Source organism: Erythrolamprus reginae, chromosome 3 (assembly GCF_031021105.1).
Source record: "Erythrolamprus reginae isolate rEryReg1 chromosome 3, rEryReg1.hap1, whole genome shotgun sequence".
In the NCBI taxonomy this organism is placed as follows: domain Eukaryota; kingdom Metazoa; phylum Chordata; class Lepidosauria; order Squamata; family Dipsadidae; genus Erythrolamprus; species Erythrolamprus reginae.
In genome coordinates this window covers 152981706-153000973 of record NC_091952.1, presented here as the reverse complement: position 1 = coordinate 153000973, position 19268 = coordinate 152981706, and the positions used below count along the sequence as shown (strand labels likewise).

Here is a 19268-nt window from a genome sequence, read left to right as displayed (position 1 = left end):
TCCTTTGACCTTTATCGCCGGAGGGCATTGGAAGTGGCTCTACGAAGGATTCCAGTCTGAATGAAAACATTCATATTTATACGTATCTAACTTCCAGAAAATTCTCTACCTATTTAACTTGAAAGTGGTATTCATTTTCATGGAGCGAAATACACATTCGTCTGAAACCGGGCGAAAAGATCCGGTGAACTCACTTCTATTCCTCTTTCCAAAAACCCACTTGGGAGGGGGGAGGTTTTTCCCCACAAGCAAGGCAAAGAGATCACAAATCATAGGATAACTCTGAGAGACAGACAATTTATTTGGGGTGAACATAACCTTTTCGACATAGCCTATTTGTCAAGTTCAAAAATTCTGTGCTCGTGTGCGTGAGCGCAATGGGGTTTAAACTCGGTGAAAGAAGTGCGATTTTTCTTATTGTTGTGGATGAGATGCTAACAATGAAAAGAGGAGGGGGGGGGGAGAGGGAAGTCCGAGAAAGTATTTTTGGTAACTAAGATCGGCATGCCACAAATTAAAAGGAAAGAACGAGACATACGCTCCCCCCCTGCGCTTTCCTCCTCGAAAAAGCTGAATTCGAATCTCGCGCCTTGTGAACTTGCCCCGGGAAATTCTAAAAGCGGCGCGAGTGGCGCGTGCGCACCTTCGATTGCTGAAAGTGATCAAAACTCCCGCCCCCTCCCCAAGCAGAGAATGGAGTCTCTTTTTTCCCTCGCCTGAAATCTCCAGCCGCAAACCTTTTGAAATGCCCGTTCTGTTCCGCTCCTTGTAAAGCGTTTCCTGCCCAAATCTCTCACACTCTTTCCCAAAGTCTTTCGAGTTCCCGCCACAAGTCAACCAGGCCCAATCCCGCCTCAGCGGCTCGCCAGGCCCGAGTCCTTCCTCGCATTGCCTCTCCCCCCACCCCCGACCCAGGGAGGCGGTCGGGACGGGACGGGGCTCGGTCGTTAAGAGCAGAACATTTTGCTGCCCGCTTTGGGAAAAGCCAGGAAGTCTTTGCCGGAGTCCTGGGCCCCAGCCAGGCCGGCCAGCTGCCCCTTGAGCACGGCGGCTCCGCCCCCCAGCGAGCGCCCCAAGGCCCCCGTCTCCAAGATGGAGCCTTTGGTGGTCGCCCAAGACACTGTGGTACTGTTCAAGGCCTGGTTCAGAGTACTGTGTCTGAAAAGGGGATCGTGGAACACGCCGTCCACCCAGTTCCTGAGGTTGGCCACGGGGGAATCCTTCGGGGGCCTCTCCAGGACGCTCGCCGCCTGCGCGACCCCGACGTCGCCCGACGCCCCCTGCTGGCGCTTCAGCATGCACGACGGGTACTCCGCCTGGTTGAGCGAGGTGGCCGTGTGCGCCAGCGACCAGATCCTCGGCTTTCCGCCGCCTTCGAGGAGCGGCGAAGGAGGAGGCTGCGGCTGCTGCGACTGGTAACACGGCTTGGCCTCGCAGCTTCTGTGCCTGGCGTGCAGCAGCTCCGTCGCTTCGCAGCCTTCGGGTCTCGACCCAGGGTCCTTGAGGCAGTTCTTGGCCCTGTCGAGTGGTCTTTCCAACGAGGCCGCGCCCGTCACCAGAGTGGGTCCTTCCTTGCTTTGCTGGTTGGCGCACACGCCACTCTCCACATGACCGAAGGCTTGAGCCTTCAGCTCGCCCTCCGAACTTTCCGACTCCAGTGGGTCGTAGTCGTCCAGGTCGCTTAGGCCCAGCTCTTTGTCTTCCTTCCCGGAGGGCTCTGGAAAGAATAGAAGAGGGGAAACGCTGCTTTAATTCATGCGGGTGTTGATTCTAGTATTTGCGAATACAATGCCTCTTCCTGGCACAAATCATTCCCAAGAACCCCTGGTTTTTCCATGCCTTGGTTTTCCTCAGAGTGTAACTGGGGAATGGTCAGTCAGAACTGGCTATTAGGGAACTTAAGCTAGTAGTGACTTGCTTAAATCACAAAGCTTTAGGCAACGTTTGAAATGGATGCGGGTGCTGCACGTACTTGAGGTGTTCTCTCTAGTCAGAGTAAAAGAAACACTTCAAAACTAAATATTTATATCTACCACTCTTTTCCTCTTGCATATAATTTTACATCTCCAAGTCAACTCTGAGGCTTGGAGGAGTAAGTTGAAACAACCATTTGATATCTATCTCTTCCCCTGCTAGATTAAGCTTGGCACACAGCTGAATGCTGCAACTTTCTCTCCTCTCCAGATAAGTACATTTCCACCACTGCACATCTGAGAATACCAGTTTCCCAAAGAAATGGCTATAAATCATGCTTCCTTTAAAAGAAATCTTGGATTCAAGAGTACTGTTTGCTGTTCTAAGAAAGTGTATTTGTTTATGAGGTAGTGGATGGATTTACACCTTAAGATTTAGTTTATATTTGCTTAGCGTTAATTTTGGTTAGATTTTAATTTTGAGGTGTTGGGTGTCAGCATATCAGGTTAATTTGTGGGGCTGTGGGCTCATGGATTAATTTGGAAATTAGGTTTGAAGCATATCGTGTGAATATAGCCATTTAGTTGTTAAGGATATTGGTTTGTGCAATGCAACTGCGAGGCTATTGCCTGCTAAGGGGGGAAATTTATCGTATTATCAAATATAATCTAGAGTGTCCTCTAACAGATAATTTTTCTATAAACTGAGAACTGGGATACCCTGTCCAAGTGTTCCCCAATAGTTATGTGCACAATCCTAGGAACAGATGGTGACTGCATATTCCAATTTGCTGTGGTGAGCAGAAGATGCAGGGAAGCATTCTCCAAACTGATGCCTCCAAATGTATAGGACTATAGTTGCCACCATCCTAGGTCAACGTGCCATTTTAATCCAGTGGGTCTGGAAGTCTCGGAGTGGGCAAAGCTAATATAGGAAGAAAAAGTATAAGCTTGCAGTATACTAAAGAATGGTTAGGAGATACCCTCGACTTTCTCATTCTTTAGGTCCTCCCCTTGACCTTCTCCCTCTTCGTCATCGTCCTCCTCCTCCTCCTCGTAGGGTCTTTTTTCATCAGCACACTTGTTCCTGGGAGGCCATGTCATTTTGTTCTCTTTCTTGAGCCTCCTCCGGGCATTGGCAAACCAGGTGGAAACCTGCGTCAGGGTCATTTTGGTGATGATGGCCAGCATGATCTTCTCGCCTTTAGTTGGGTAAGGGTTCTTGCGGTGCTCCTGCAGCCAAGCCTTCAGTGTGCTGGTTGTTTCCCGAGTGGCATTTTTCCTCCGCGTCCCTCCATCCATGGTGCTATATCTGTGGTTACAAAGTGTGAGAAAAAAAAAGGATGGGTGCTTCTTAAGACCTACCTTTATTCTGACTGGGGAGAATGTCCCCCTGCTACCCATGGAATCCAGATTCTTCTAGCTCATAAATCATTCATTTGGGTGATAAGACCTGTAAGTACTCAACATTTAGCCAATAAACAATTGGACTATGTAGAAGCATGCAGCTGGACTCTGCAGTCTGCTGGGGATGAAGGGCAGGGCGATTTGAAAGTTCCACTGTATTCAGTAGAGAGTCCTCAGGGACGGATGGATCAGACTACAGCAGACAGTTTGCCAAAGAAATGTGGCCTTTGGGAGGAATTAGTATACAGTTAATGTAAAAGGAATGTGTCAGAAAAATATCCCTTTTGGGGTGCTCCTTCTCTCCAGTAAAGACCTCCAAGTAACCTCTGCATGCGATGGTAATAAAAATATTTCCTTTTATTAGTGGCAAAATAATACTCTCTGGTTCTCACTCATATACACAGAGAGAGAGAGACATTGGAACTATGCCTGAATATTTAATATACATCATCTAAGAAAAGGTCACCTGCACCCACTGGGCTTAAAAGGTTGAAACAGTGAAAGCGGAGATTCTTGGCGCTTGTTCTTTTAGAAAACAAGCAATAACGAGATCAAAGATAAAAAAAGGTTTGTTTAACATGATGTTAAAAGGGGGTGGTGTCAACTTTCAGCTATCTGAATTCATTGGAAATATTTGGAAACCTGCCTCTGAAAAAGAGAAGAATACATAGGGATGAGTTAAGGTTTGATTCTTAGAGCAAGTTCACACATTCAGATGCCAGTTGTGAAGTGCAAAATGCTCATGTGTAAATGTGATTTATGCATATGTGAAGCAGCCAAGGGAAGGGAAGGATCGTAAATCAGGAAGAGAAAAACTATGATTAAATCAATGCTGATTGACCAAAATGGGGGAAATACCTAGATTTAAAGCTAATAACTACCACTGACCTTACAATCTCTTTCAAATATTTGTCCATAGATGTTAAAGACAGCAAAATACTGAAGGGGAGAACAACTAGACAGGGATTCAATCACTAGGGTTGGGGAATCCAGGCTTTCTTCCATAATCAAAGCCTACTTCCATTGTTGTTGAGTGACTATCATGTTCAGAACTTTGCCTTCTAATCTGTGGAAAGCTCAGATGCTCTAAAACTTTCAGGCTTGAACTTCAAAATATTATTTTATGCTGGACTCAGAGATACGCTGCAGAAGTTATTTCATAGCACCTATGCAGATCCTTAAATCTTCCATGGACATAGACTCAATACATTCAATTCATTACCTAGTAATGAGGTGGGACTGGCTCTTGATCAGGGAGAGACTGATCTTTGTGTAACCAGTGTGGTATTCATCTCAAAAAAATATAAATAGGAATTTAAAAATAAGAGCTGTAAGAAATTAGAAGAAAGTTATGGGTTTGTGACCACAGGCCATAAAAAAGTATGTATGGAAATGAAGACTGGGCAGGTATACATGTAAACCCTTCTGGATTTTGCAAGTAGTTTCATTAAGGATTTGCTTTCTGTGGCTTCCTTCTTGGACTGCAGGTATCAAAAACCAATGCATTCATGTTCAGAAGTAAACCTCAGTTCCCTGGGAAGTGTGTGAGCAACTACAGTGATAAATAAATGCAGTGGGACTTTTTGCAAATAATATTCCTGCAGCCATTGGTGGTGGATAAGTGGGTAAACTGAATCAAATCCTCATGACTAGGTCTTTTCATCTGGCATACACAAGACTGAGATTTTTAAAATAAATAAATAAATAGGATCACTTTAAAGACTAGTTCACATATGCAACAAACATTACTTGGGAACATCAGTACATAGATAATTATTTGTATATCCACTCAGTGTTGGGATACTGCCCCTTTAGATTGTCATTGGGGCTCCTCTGACTTCAGTATAGCATTTCAAACCGTTCTCAAACCCTTTAAGGAAGTTCCACTATCACCCCTATATCTGAAGATGGGGATAATGTGAAATTAAGATGATGGATTTTCTAAGTGTCCGTAGGTGGGTGGGGGGTTGAGATGACTTCCTAATACAGTCTTCAACCATTACTCTCCGTCACCGCTAGGGCAAACATTCTCATAGCTGGTTTCACAGGTTGGGAAATGCATTCCTAACACCTAATCCAGTGGAGGTTAGAACTATCAGGGGATGGGTAATCCATCTGCACAATTGAGCTCTAGGTTGTAGGCTAGAATGCAAGAAGATCTGAGAACACTTTTCAGCAGAAGTCAGTGAAATGTTTCCTCATAGGATCATATCAGAATAATCTGTAATTTAGCTTAATATATTTTGCATGCATCATAGCCTGCTGCTTTTTAGGATTATTTATCCAAGTCAACATGCAAGCATTTATCATAACTGCTCTACGTTTATAAGTGTACAAAGAGCTGGGCATAAGCGACCTGGATGACTACAACTACGTCCCAGTGGACCCACCCCCACAAACTATACAGAATCATCTTTGAACCTGAAGGGGGAGCAAACAGCCCGTGTCCTCCCTCCCCTTGTCTTGCCTAGCAATTAATAGCTGTTTGTTTCTTACCTGTCATATTGATACTGACTGAGCGTGTGATCGTAGGGATAGTAAGCAGTCGCCTGGGTAATGCCCGCATGCGCCGATCCACTCCCATCCTTCGAATCAAAGCTATTCTAGAACAGGAAAACCAAGGATGGCCTGGATCAGCTCACCCCTTTCCTTGCCAGTAATGGGAAAGCAAAGCAAAGCAAAGCAGGGAGCAATATCTTCTTCCTCACAAGGAGACATAGATGGGAACAAGACAGCAAGGTACTCCGTGCAATCAAAAATAAGAGTATTTTCCCCCTAGCTAGAAAATTCCACACAGATTACTAGCCCAAACCCATGCCTGTTTATTCAAAAACAGGTATGTAATGGGTATTTTTCCAAATCAAACCCACACCCTTGTACTTCAGGATTAATTGTATGCATTCTTCATTCAGGGGTTCAAAACAGATTGCTATCAATGTGGTAAATCATTAAGTATAGGCAAATGATCTTGAAATTAAAAACATTATGATAGACCACCTTAGAAATATACCTAGAATGTTGGATCTTTCTAAGTGTATTTGTTCAGGTATGGAGAAGGATTACTCACATGTGAACACACATGTGCCCTGCTCACAATGACTTGCTGACTTGCAATTTCCTTCCACTAGAGATTAAACAATTTCCAGGGCTTTTTTTTTTCAGGAAATGCTAGCTCTCTACCAAGCCACGAATTCCCAGATTTACTCTCCTCTTTTGGAACCTGAAATTCTAAACTGCAATTCTGAACCAGGTTAAAGCTAAAAGTTAAACAAATGAAACTACCAAGAGCTGTGGAGGACCAGACACCACTTTCTTCTAAAATTAAAATTAATTTTCAGCAGACCAGCTCTTTTGCCAGCTCAGGAGATGGAGTTTAGTATGTGACATACAAGATAATGATGAATATTCATCAGGCCTGCAGGATAGAAATTGCTGTATAAATGTTTGTAGTGCAGTGCAGTGTAGAGTGTAATGGGGACAGTATGTTTTACATGCATTCATCTTTGGTTACCAGCCATTGATTATATTAGAATGTCTGTAGCTGACTGTGGGTTTTCATCCATACCTGCATGTAATTGGATTGGAGAAGATTGCCCAACCCCATTAACCTTCCCCACCAGGTACCCTCCAAGTGTGATGGACACCAGTTTTCTTCAAGGCATGTAGAATTCTCCAGGTCAAGGAAAAATATCTGAACTACTGGTTCTAGAGGAGCTAAATTGTATTCTTACCCAAATTCCTACCTTTTTAAATCCTAACTCAGTTCATTTTTCTTACTTTCTAAGACTGAGCTTCCATCCCAGCCTTAGAGGCTGATCTTAAGATCTAAGCAAGCTAGACTGATGGCCAATCTAGGTTTCCTGAAGTGTTTTACTAGGTCTCTTAAGAATAGCAGATTGGCATTGTTACTTTCCTTGAGAAAATTCAGGGCATTGCAGCAGCAGAGACTTACCAAGGAATAGAAAGCTGATGCCTCTGTCCCATAAGTGACATAATTGCCATAGCCTTGAGTGTTTGTGTAGGGATTCCCATAGACTCCCAGAGCAGCTGCTGAATTGAGTTCGTGCCTGGCTGTGGCCAGCAGCCTGCTTTCATATACTGGACAGTAGACAGGGGTCTGAGTGGAGGGTGCTGCTCCTGAGTCTGCTAAGGACCTACCACTGGTCTCACAGCAAGTTGACAAGGAGTTGGTGGTCATCAGGAACTAGAACGAGAATGAAAGGGATGATGAAAAGGAGAGAGACCTGGGAGTCAATGATGCTGGTTAGCAGATCCAGCAATCAATTATGTAAGGTACATTTTGATGCCAAATTACAGAACTTCTGGAGCAAAAGTTGCCACTGATTTCAAAGCAAATTATTTCCCCTTTCTCAAAGTTAATACACCTGGAATAAAATTTTATATATTAGTTGCTTCAGCAGTGTATGGACCATGTATTAAGTAGTATAAAGCACCTGAAGAGGGAAAGCTAATTGACAAGAGAAATTACTTTGCAGGATTAATTCATTCTTTCCAAGGAGAAAACTGTTTACACTGACACTTGGACTTTCTTCCTAAATACAAACTCCTAAATACAAACTCCAGAGTTCTTCTGGGAAATATGCTCCCAGATCCTAGGTGAAAATAATGTAATAATTGTTATAACAGCTATTCCAGCATTCAGGGAACATTTAATCCATCTGCCTGCCTTGAGCAATAGATTGTTTATAGATCCAGAAATCTATTCCATCTGAGACTGATTTTGGTGGGTCTTAAGCAGAATTTTATGCCTGGTCAGTTTTTGTGGATTTGCTTAATCCATTCAACCTTTCTTTCCCAGGTGCTCAGTCATGACCAAGCCTTCCTTTCTGCCCATCTGGAAGCAGAACTGAATGGAATTTAGTTAGAAGCCCAACTGGTTGGTTTTCCTGTACTGAGAACAGTACAGTGAGAATCAAAAGCTTACATATTTGCTTAGCTTGGATTCCACTTCACTGAAGACTAAGTGGGACTTAATTGTGAGTAGGCAAATGTGATTGGGCTGTTACATTGTAGTTTCCCTCCCAAAATGTGTTATCCCTTGTCTCTTACAGTCCTCTCCTCCCTTCCCCCCAATAGATTGTTTCCAACTGAACATTATCTCGGATTGGTGGGCGATCTTACTCTGAATTAAGAACACTGACTGCAAAGGCATTCTGTTCATAAAGCATAATTAACAAGGTGGAAATTATTATTTTTAGCTTCCACATTTCTGTCTTGGATTTAAGTGCTTTGTTTTTTTTTAAAGAAATAAGTGAGATTTACTTTCATATCAGTATTGCCTTCTAGAAAGAAAAACCAACTTTTCCACATTTATCTTTTGGAGGGGGAGATGAATTTCCAATATTTGGTATGATCTCTGTAAGGCTGGTCTTACCTGAGGTGCAGATGAATAAGGGTATCCAAACTGGGGGTAGGACATGGCAACTGGAGTGCTCTCAAGGTTCAGGAAGCAGCAGCAGAAGTGTTGGGTTTGTGATCCTGGGAGGCAGCCTTACTGTAGCTTCTGGTCTAGACGAGGGAAGAACTTCCAGGGCTTCCAGTGGCCTTAGAGTACCAAGTACAAAAAAATACACTGAAATTTTTCCTACTGAAGTTGCAATTTTCTTTTTTTTAAGTGGCATGGAAGTATTTCCCCCTCCCAGAGGTGGACTTCTAAGGTGTGCTCGCCCCCGTGGCTCTGAGTGCTAGCGAAGTCCAGCGCAATTCTGCTACTGCACCGGGGCAGGTAGCGAAATCGCGCGCGGACATGCAGTGGCAGAATTGCGCTGGACTCCACTAACACTCAGAGCCACGGGGGCGAGCACACGCCACCGTTCCACCTTAGCAGCCCACCTCTGCCCCTCCCGTTGGCACACAAACGCAAATAACAGTTGTAAGGAAGAGCTACCTAAGGAGTCGGGCGAGTGGCGCCTGATATAAAGGCCACTTACCCGCATTACTTATTTTGCTCATCCACAGGCACCGGAAGGCGGGGAGCGGCGGTGGCGAAAAACGACCCCTCTCTCCATCCGCAGGTTAAGTCCAGTAACATCCGGACTTGCCCCTGGTTCGCCTGTTTTGTTTGGGTTGTGGGTTCCCTTTGGGGGTAACTGCGATGGAAGCGGCGCCCAAGGCAGCTTGGAGGGGCGACCGACCGTCTCGCCTGTGGATAGCCGCAACGAGGCCCAAATTCAACGTGACCCAAGTCTGTGGCGCCCCGAGGGCGAAGCTCCCGGAGCGGCCACGAAAAAACAAAACAAAGACTTTGGAAAAGGAGAAATCTACGTTACGCTCGGACTCTTCTCTCCCCCCCCCCACGTTTCCCGGCACGCAGGCGCGGGGCCACTGAAGGGTGGTAAGCACTTTTAATTAGAAATTAATTAATGAGCAGCTGCTTGCCGCTTCGCCCTCCCCGCCTGGTAGTCATCAGTCCCACTTACAAACGAGGCCGACAAGGGACGCGCGCCAGCAACGCTTTTAAATCAACAGTTTGAAAGCAGCTCCGACGCTGACAGCCAAGCGCACCGAGAGGAAACTCCCTGCGCGCCCTCGCCTCCGATCCTATGACCCCGTTAGCCGCCGCTCTCGCAGGCTTTTCCTCTCTTTTCGCTGTTTTAGGAAAGTGGGAATTGTTTAAAGAGGTACTTTTGGGGTGAGTGGGTTATCTAAAACAGTGTTTCCCAACCTTAGCAACTTGAAGACATTTGGACTTCGACTCCCAGAATTCCCCAGCCAGCGAATGCTGGCTGGGGAATTCTGGGAGTCGAAGTCCAGATATCTCCAAGTTGCCAAGGTTGGGAAACACTGATCTAAAAGACACCAGGTGGTGAGGTTTTCTATCTCCTGTTATGGAAGGACGAAACTGCTACCTTTGATCAAGTCTCATATATTGATCTATAGCTTTTAGCAAATATTTCGAAGTACTGCGGGCATTTTTGCCCAATAGTCAAAAGTATTTGATGTTCAAACATTGACCCCCGCAAGGTAGGACAGTGTTACTATCCCGAAGACGATGCTTGTTAGTAGATGCAAGAGAGTTGGGAGTTGAAGTTGACACATTGATCTTTTCAGCGCGACTCACTCTGACTTGTTCTGACCAGTATCTGTACACATTGCTGATTTATATGTAAGTGAGGCTCTGATGAAATACTTACTGCCACTAGTAAGTTTTCATTTCTTATTTCAAGACACACATATCCAAGATCTGCAAGTGGGTCTTTTAGAACTAGTGTTCTAGGCTATGATACCTGCTCTTTATATTGCTTTTCAAGTCATTTTTTGATTTATTTGTCACAAGCATAAATTATTAGTTGGAATCTGGTGGGTGGGTGGAAATCGCTTTATTACATTTGTTTTAGAGTTCTCCATCTCTTTCTATAATCTTTCACATGCTTCACATGATGCTTGAGATGATGCTGAGAAGCAATTAAAAAAATAAGGATGTTTTTCTCCATCTCTGACAGATTGAAGGTTCACTTTCTATGAATAGCAAACTTTGATTCTGTTCTGCAAAGTTCAGCTCTGTCCCATCTAAATCTAGATGGCATTCATCACACCTCTAGAATTCTACCTGTCCATTCTAAAAACAGAATATGTTAATAAGCAAAAGTAGCATTATTTTCCCTTCCAAACAAAACCTTATGATTTAACTTTTAAAAATTTTATATTAGTAAGAATGGAAAACTCTTCGAACAGAGCCATAGGATGGTGTTTGTATGTATGTGTGCATTTGTGTGTGTGCATGCAAGCCCCCAAATCAACAATTTGGCAATGCTTACATTAGAACCAACCAGATGCTTAATGCATGATAGTTGTGGGGAACTGAACCCAATTTTTCCAACTTATACTAACATAGCAGAAGTGGGACAGGGCAGTGAGAAGCAGGAACATGTATAAGCATTAGATCAGATGTTACAACCACACAAAGAATACTAAAAGAGAAAACCACCCTACCATAATCCAAAGCATGCCTAATGTATGTAATTTGTGTCCAAATTTAGTTGGTTTGAATGCTAAATATTTACCAAAATTCAACACTGACAATTGTTCTCAAGCATCTTGCTAGGCCTTTTAAATCTGAATATTAAATACATTTAAGTGTTTAATTGTTGTACAATATTTTCACATTTAATGAGAATAATTGCTCAAGCCCTCTGGATTTCCCTTTTAAGGTTAAATCACCAACATGATTGCTACAGAAAGGCTTCACTGATGTCAACATCTAAGTGACTAATAAATTTTTAATAGAGTTAGAATTTCTGTATTGCTGAATACTTAGGAGATCCCAGTCAAAAAACCATTCCTAGATTTTTAAAGCATTTGGAGATTCTTAGACTGGAATCCTACACAATAAACTTTTGGGGATTATGTTTTTATTACTGAGCATGCATACCTAGGAACTGATGCTTGGCTCGATTTACATCCTATATTAAAAAAAAAAGTTTGGAAGAGTGTTCAGGATAAAAGTGGGTGGGAGAGAATGGCATCTCAATAACTGGAGGTGAGTAGCAGTATAGATGTATACAGATGCAAGACATTGCTTCCCTTCCCCAACATTTATTCCCATCCTGTTTATTATTAATCCTAAAGTAATCCTTTAGTTAAATGACCATTATTTTCAAGCGAGCAGACATACAAAGATGCCCTTAAATCATCACCACTTCCTTACACTTGGATGAATGTAACAAGGGCTGAATATAAAATAGCCTGTTCAGGAAGTCTACCTTAGCAGGGTTAAATGCCATTTTTATTGAGCCTAAAGTCATTTAACAGTGGCACAAATTCTCTAAATCCAAGAGAATTTGTCTGAACCTCTTTAGGCGAGGCCCAGTTTTAAGACACTTTGGTGCCAAACTCATGCCTTCCTCATCCCAAACCTAGGGGATTGCTACAAAAAATAGACATGCACTTATCCCACAAACATATCCCCCTTCTTATTGACAGAACTGAAAAAGAACTGTACATTTTATGTAGCTGCCCTTTCTTGAAGCTCAGGGTCGATCCACTCCAGTCTGCCAATTGATAGAGCTAGTTCTAGTTTAGGAGAAACTCTTGCAAGGATGGAAGGTCTTCAAAGAACACCCCTTCTCCTCTACTCCTCCACTTTTCTCCCTCTTGCTTAGACCTCCTTGCTAAGATCTGGGCACCCCACCTCTCCTCCAGTTGTGCTTTGTGTGTGTGCTTTGGGAGAGGAAGTGCAGGAGAAAGGGATGATTCTTTCAAAAGGGGAATCCCTGGGCTTGGAGATCTTGCAATGGGCAACTAACCAGATCCTGGGGAGTTTTGCAAGCCTCCTGGTGTATTTGTAGTGGGAAGGGCAGCTGGGGTGAAGGGAGGGGAGGGCAGAAGTGCCGACTTGCTCAGAGAGCTTGCCTGGGTTCAGACATGTGAATAGCCCCAGGGTCACACTCTAATTAATGACGACGTTCCCTTCTTCTCCCCAGCTGGAAGACTTGGTGCCTCCCAGGGACGAATCTGCCCGCTCTGACAGCTCGATTGAGGGTGATGGATGACTATCTGGAGACCGCAGTACACCTCATATAATCCTATCTGCTGCGTAATTGCTGTAATTTACCGAGGCAAAAGCTTGGCTCCAGGAAGGTTGAGTTTTCGCAATAACGGCCCCTTCAAAAATAAGACGGGCCCGATCCCAAGCGCGCCTCTGGGAAAGAGACCTTTGCAGGATCCCCGTGCCAGCAATGACCTTTACCTGAAGAAGAGCCGGTACTCTTACTTTCGTCTATGAGCCAGTACATTTCATTAAATTTCCCTAATTTAGGAAGTCACTAAAAAGGCTGATTTCCAAGTGGCCACCGTGTTCTCCGCGTTATTCCAAAGTCCAAGTTCATTCGAGGGGAAGGGGAGGAAAAGAGCGACCGAAGGTGAGTTTCAAAACGGAGGGGAAACGAAATTGTCTTGGATCCATTTCTTCTATTTACCCCTCCCCGTTTCTTTCCCCAGTTGCTTTTACGGGAGAATAGATACATCTAATGAATAGCCGAACAGATTCAAGGTTAACTCAGCCATCCACCTTTCCGAGGCGGGTAAAATGAGGACCCAGATTGTTGGGGACAATATGTTGATTCTGTAAACCGCTTAGAGAGGGCTGTAAAAGCAATATGAAGTGGTATATAAGTCTAAAGGCTAAATGCTGTAGATTCCCCCAGAATCCGTAAGTGAGGTGAGGGGGACTTTGGACCTTAAGCTTTCGAAGTCTTACTTTCCCCTCCCCAAATGAGCTGGGCTTGATTTTCTTCATTTTCATATCTTACGCAGTAGCAAAAGCGGAGGCCTTTCCAAAACACTGCAGTCCGAAAAGGAAGGCAGCCTTCCGGAGCCTGCGTCCTTTGCAAAGGCGCAAGGGCAACTTTCCAGATTGTGCCGGACAAGAAACTCAAGGGAACAGAGGGGAGGGCGCGGGAGGGGCGGGAACCCAATGCCCGGGCTGACCCATAGAGAGCTGGGGTTAAGTCGGTTGGCACTGGCATTGGCGCAGAGAAGCGTTCCTCTGGGAGAGGAGGCACGACGCGTTTACTCCAGGGAAACTTTCACTTTTGTAGGCGCCGTGGAACCGGCGTTGGCGATTCCTGAATCATTCCAAGTGGTTTGGCGCGCAGCAGCTCAACCCCGGTCGGTTGCATTGGATCATCCTATCAAAGCCAGCGAGCAGTATATTATTCATTTTGGGTTAAGGATCGCCGAAGGCTTGCTGCTCAGTAAGTAAGGGAATCTACATGAGAATAGAAGACGTTCTTTTTATTCCCTTTCTCCAAGTGGTCAGAGGTCCCCACTTCCCCCCAAAGCAACCGAAATAACCTTTGAGCGCCCGAAACGGATGGCAACTTTTCCTTAAAAGCGAAAAGCGAAGCGCAATCCTCCCGGTTTGAAGAGAATGAAGGAAACTGGAGTTAGCGGGACGGCCAATTTAACTACCCTGGAAAACAGGCCTCGCGAGGCGCACGAAGCAATCTTTCCGACCAGTTTAACTCCGAAGAATGTTAAGTCTCGGGAGAGGGCGGTTGAAGTGGAGGCTGCTTCGAACCCACGGTGCTAAAGGCCAGTTGCGACGAGGAGGATACCCCTCACCCAATCCCCCCCAGGAAAACAGAAGGATTCTTAAACCAAGCCCAGTCTTAGGTGGGCTTGTGGACTACAGCACGTAGGCGCTCCGCTCACTATGGGCCACTTCGGTGGGTGGATATGGGTCGATGGGGGTGCAGCTTCTCTGATCGCCAAAGTAGCCCAGCCTTTGAGGCGGCACTTAGGGGATGAAGGAAGGTTGGGCAAGAGACCTTGGAGGTGGGGAGAGCTTCACGAGGATTTTCAACCCCAGATTTAGGTACTCGTTCCATCGCCCTCCTGCCCTCCTTCCCTAACCCCGAAAGAGTTCCTTCTTTTAGGCGCTGCTCCAGAGTCTGGGAGGGGAATCTTCGCCGCCGATTTCGGACAGGAGAGCGTTCAGTTCCGAAGCTTTCGTCGAAGGCGACTTTCTTCTGTCCCCCGGTGCTTGAACGTGACTGCCAGGTTGGCGCTGGGGTGGATTTAAAAAATCGATCCCGCTCCTGCGTACAGCGCAGCACCTTCTTCGGAACCAGATCGACCTGGGTGTCAAGTCGGAGCCCGGTGTTTTGAAGTTTTAGAGGGCAGGGCAGGGACATATTTCGGTGTCTATTGCTGGGAAATTAGCCTCATCTTATCCAGAAGAAGTTAAAGAACGGTGGTCTGAGCTAAGAATTCCGAAACGAACTCCTACTGTGGGGTAAAGAATGCCAATCTTTGTAAAGCCTTTCCCCCGCATAATTTGTCACTTTCTCCAGTCTAGCCTTTCAGATGTGAGGACTTCTAGTCTCGTCGTTATACCCAACACTGCCGCTGGGGACGATGGGCACTGTAGTCTGGTCCGTTTGAAGCGCTCCTTTACTTTCTCCAGCCGGCTTCCATTGGGGGAAAAATAACCCACCTTCACAGCTATTAGGCTTCTTACCCCGAGTCGTAGTCCGTCTCGCCTTCCCCCCAACATTTGGAGGAGGCAGGAACAGTGTACAAGCGATAGTGTCCCGTAAGACAGAGTTCCGAATTTTTTTTTATCTTACCTACGCGTCTATCCTGGGGAAAGTGTGGCGGCGGCGCGTTTTCGCGGGTGTAGCATTCGCTAAATACCAAATCGCGACTAATGCAAGACACAAGAGTTCGAGAGAGACCCATGAAGGCCCTTCCCCCACCAGCCCAAGAGTTTGCCTATCTGCAGTGCGACAACAGCAGTAACCACAAAAAAATTAACTTCCAAAAGGCGAAAATGACCCAATCTCCAACCAACTCTACCTTTGGAAGAGGCAGGGAAATGTGGGTACGTCTGCAGGATCTCGATGCGCGCGCATGTTTCTGTTTACTCCTTTTTTCCTTTAAAGAAATAAAACCAGAGGTCTCTAAGTCTCTTTTCTGCACCCCCACCCTCCAAAATAGTCCAAACCTTGGAGGCAATACGGGAACAGGCCCAGCGGTTTAGATAGGTGCTCCGCAAGATGTTTGGGAGGGGGTGCGATCTGGCTGGCGGACGCAGAATAGTAACAGAAACACTATCAGGCCAAGTGCACCAGAGTATTCCAGCTACTATTCGTTTTAGCTGACCAGAAATTATTACCTCGGGTTCTCATTGTAGAAGCTTCAATTCGGATTGCGCTCCGCAATTCGTCCACGGGCATTTACATTACGAAACGGGGCATTCCTATCCATTTCTCATCTCGGGCCTCCAGATGAGGCGGGTGGGGGGGCAGTGGGGGGGGGAGGAGGAGAGTTGTGATCCTGAATTTATTTACGTGGTAGGTAACTCCAAACGAAGCCAGCGGGTGTCCTTATCTGAGGACTCAGATAAGACCTCGGAGAAGCTGCCTTCCTTTCCCCACTGTTTATTTTAGGGCGGACGGGGCTTCTCTGAAGGCTGCCCGGCTAAACGCCCCCGTGCAAACGCCAAGAGGTATCCTTCGCGTAGGATGGTGCCCAACGTGAAGTAGCCGGTGGTGTCTCGGACGAAACAGTCCCAATTGCTTTTAAAGATCTGCCCGGCCAGGACTCTTAAGCACCTCCTCGCCCCCCCTCCCTCCCTCCGCCCCAGTTTCAACTCCACGCGGAAGTTTTTTGCGTTGTCTTATATGCAAAAGGCGTAATGGGCAGTAATGTCACAGAGCGGTTGCAAGCAAACAAAATTCCCCATTAGCTCAAAAGCAGGTGGGGTTCAGTTATTTGTGGGTAACAACCGCGACCCCCGTTACCTTTCTTTGCATTGCGGCAAAACCCACCAGCTATATATCGCGCTCCTCTTCGGCGGGGCGATCCCTGAGTAACTTTCAGCCCAAGTCAGCCCCAGTGAGCTCCTTTACGACGAATCTGGGAATCTCCTTCTCAGTCCCGCTTATCTAGCCCATAGCTGCAAAATCGTAACCGAAGGGTCGCCCGAGCATGTGCAGAACGCCGCACCGAGCAAAAAAGAGGACCGCTTCCCTCCAGATAAGAATTCGTGGATTCCATTTCAACCAGGCGCGCCTCGCCTTTAGGGAAAAACAACACAATATAAACACGGGGCTCCGCCACCCTACGTTCCCCGCAACGAGGAGTAGTAACCTGTATCGAATCCACTCCACTCCTCGGAGGGCGAAGAAAAGGATTGTACTTTGGAAGAGTTCTCCCCCCCGCCCCCCCGGCGCAACACCAATACTTTCCCCCAAACCCCACAAACCGGGACTTTCTCCGCCAAAGTTTCACAACAAAGATCAGCAAAGGCGGTTCGCCGTGTCTCTCCCCTCCCCGCCCCACTTTCTGCTGATCCCCACGAAAGTTGCACTCTCCGAACCAGTCGGCTTCTTTCGCTCCCCCCCCACCCCGCGCGTCCCTTCCCCCACCCCCGTAAACAGCGGTGCCAAACGCTGGATGATTGATCACCGGCCCCTTCGCTCTCACCTCCGGCTCGCGGGTCCTTCTTATTCCAAGACGGCTTCGGCTGCCGAAAGGACGCGGAGGCGGGGTGGGGTGGGGGCGCATAAAGGCAGAGCCGGAGAAGTCCGGGGTCGGCCGTTGCCTTCCTTGTGGACTTTGGCGATCACGCCGGGCTGCGCCTAGGCTCGTCGGGCGAGGGCTTGTCCATGGCGAAGGGGGGCCGCCTCTTTCCGCCTCAGCCGCCGCGGTTCGTTTTGGAGGAGGAGGGGGGAGCGGCAGCGGCAGCCGCGCGCTAATGGAGACATTGCGCAGGGGTCTATAGAATACCTGACTGGAGTCCGCCCGGCTCGTGAGTGCCTCCAGTTCCCCAGGCGCCCCAGTCACTTCACTAACCCCCTGTAACCGGAGTGACGTTCGAGTGAATAGCTGCGCTCGGCGCGCGCCTCTCTCGCTCGCTCGCTCGCTCTCTCTCCCCACCTCCGCGCCTCCTGATTAACACTTTCCCTCGCTGGCGGCTCTGCTGCTGTTTGCCGCGCTTTGCTGCTGCCGCCCTCGCCGCCGCTTCTAACTTTGGTTGGCGGCTGTTTGCCAGCGCGGGCTGGAAACGGGCGTTGCTAAAGAAAGCCGGGGCAAACACACACAACACGCGCACACACACACACCATACACACCCCACAACACGGTTCTTAGGAGGGACGGGCGCGCCCGTTGCTCCAGAGGGGCAGTTAGTTTTTTTACCTCAGGAAACCTTGAGGTGAATGGGCGGGCGGTCATTATCCCGGGCTGCGATATAGCTTGTCCCGAAAACTTGGGAGCTTTGCCTTGGCCATGGGAAGCTTGCCTGGGACTCTGGGCGGTTAGATTCCCGCCCCCCCCCCCCAAAGTGCTGCAGCGTATTCAAAGCCCCAAAGCCATTTTTCACCCTTGCTCGTGATCGATGGGTGTCAAGGGAGCCTGGGTGGCGAGGGGGCGATTGCTAACTGTTGGTCTTGCCCTTCAGAAACTTAAATGGAGCCGAAGGGTGGCCCGCTATCAGTAGCCTCCCAAGAGGCTTTCTGAACTTTACCTTGAAGGGAGACCCCCAGAGTTCAGTGGTTGTTGTTGTTGTTCCTAGGCAAAGGCCAAGGAATTGCAGCACAGGCCTAGGCCTGTTTGCATATAGAAGGTACAAGTGGTTGTTGAGTTTACCATTGGACAACAATCACGGATTAGACTCCTTTTCAGTTTCTTCATACAGAATTCTCTGAGTGAGGTTCTGAGCAGATCCTAAGTGATCTTACTGAGACTTCTTTCTGAGATGCCCTCAATACCTAGGGTGGCCTTGTTCTGATTGACTTCTTCTCTTATTCAGAATAAAGCTTTTAAAGAACCCGTGAGCAATCCATCCTGCTCACTTAACAACTTTGCTAAAATTTATTGTTACAACACAAACTCTTACTAGGTGGATGTAGAATCTACATTTTCCTGTCTCAGGAGGGAGTTTAATAGCAAAAGAGCCAACTTTTACTAAAAGTCCTTCAGTTTCAAAAGCAGCCAGATGAAGGCCCACCAAGTACAGGAAAAACTTCTTTCCAGCACCCAGAGACTTGAGGCATGCTTAAAAGCATGTCCAAGTAGGCAGGAGGGAATCTCACTCAATTTAGATGTAACATTTACATCTTGATCTGGAACATCTCAGTCCAGGCTAAATGGATTCAAGATTCTTTGAATCTCTCCTCCTCCCCCTCCCCATTTTCCCTCCCTCTATTTTCTGTATTTAGAAAAACTGAAAGCTTGCCTCAGTTTGAAACCTTTGCTAGACCAATTGAAACATTCAAGTGGATAAAATTACACCCCCCCCCCAATGGATCACTTCAGGCACAGGGCTAGGTAAGATTTTATTGATTTATGACTGCAATGAACAGGCAACAGGCTCCATGCAAAGAAAAACTTGCATTTTTGAATTTTATGCCTTAGGAATGATTTGAGAAGCAAGAATAAAACAACAACTGTACATCCACATTCCAGAAGGGGATGTCG

The 19268-nt window shown here is 46.6% G+C and overlaps 1 protein-coding gene across 1 annotated transcript; it reads right to left on the bottom strand.

Moving 5' to 3' along the window:
• Positions 1–277: 277 nt before the first annotated feature.
• Positions 278–17736, bottom strand: IRX4 (iroquois homeobox 4). Its single transcript, XM_070749072.1, has 6 exons — positions 17274–17736; positions 8716–8885; positions 7273–7524; positions 5817–5923; positions 2897–3225; positions 278–1717 (listed from the first exon to the last, which is right to left on the bottom strand). Exons 2-6 carry the CDS (start codon positions 8758–8760, stop codon positions 948–950), a joined length of 1503 nt encoding a protein of 500 aa, XP_070605173.1. The 5' UTR covers positions 8761–8885; positions 17274–17736; the 3' UTR covers positions 278–947.
• Positions 17737–19268: the final 1532 nt, after the last annotated feature.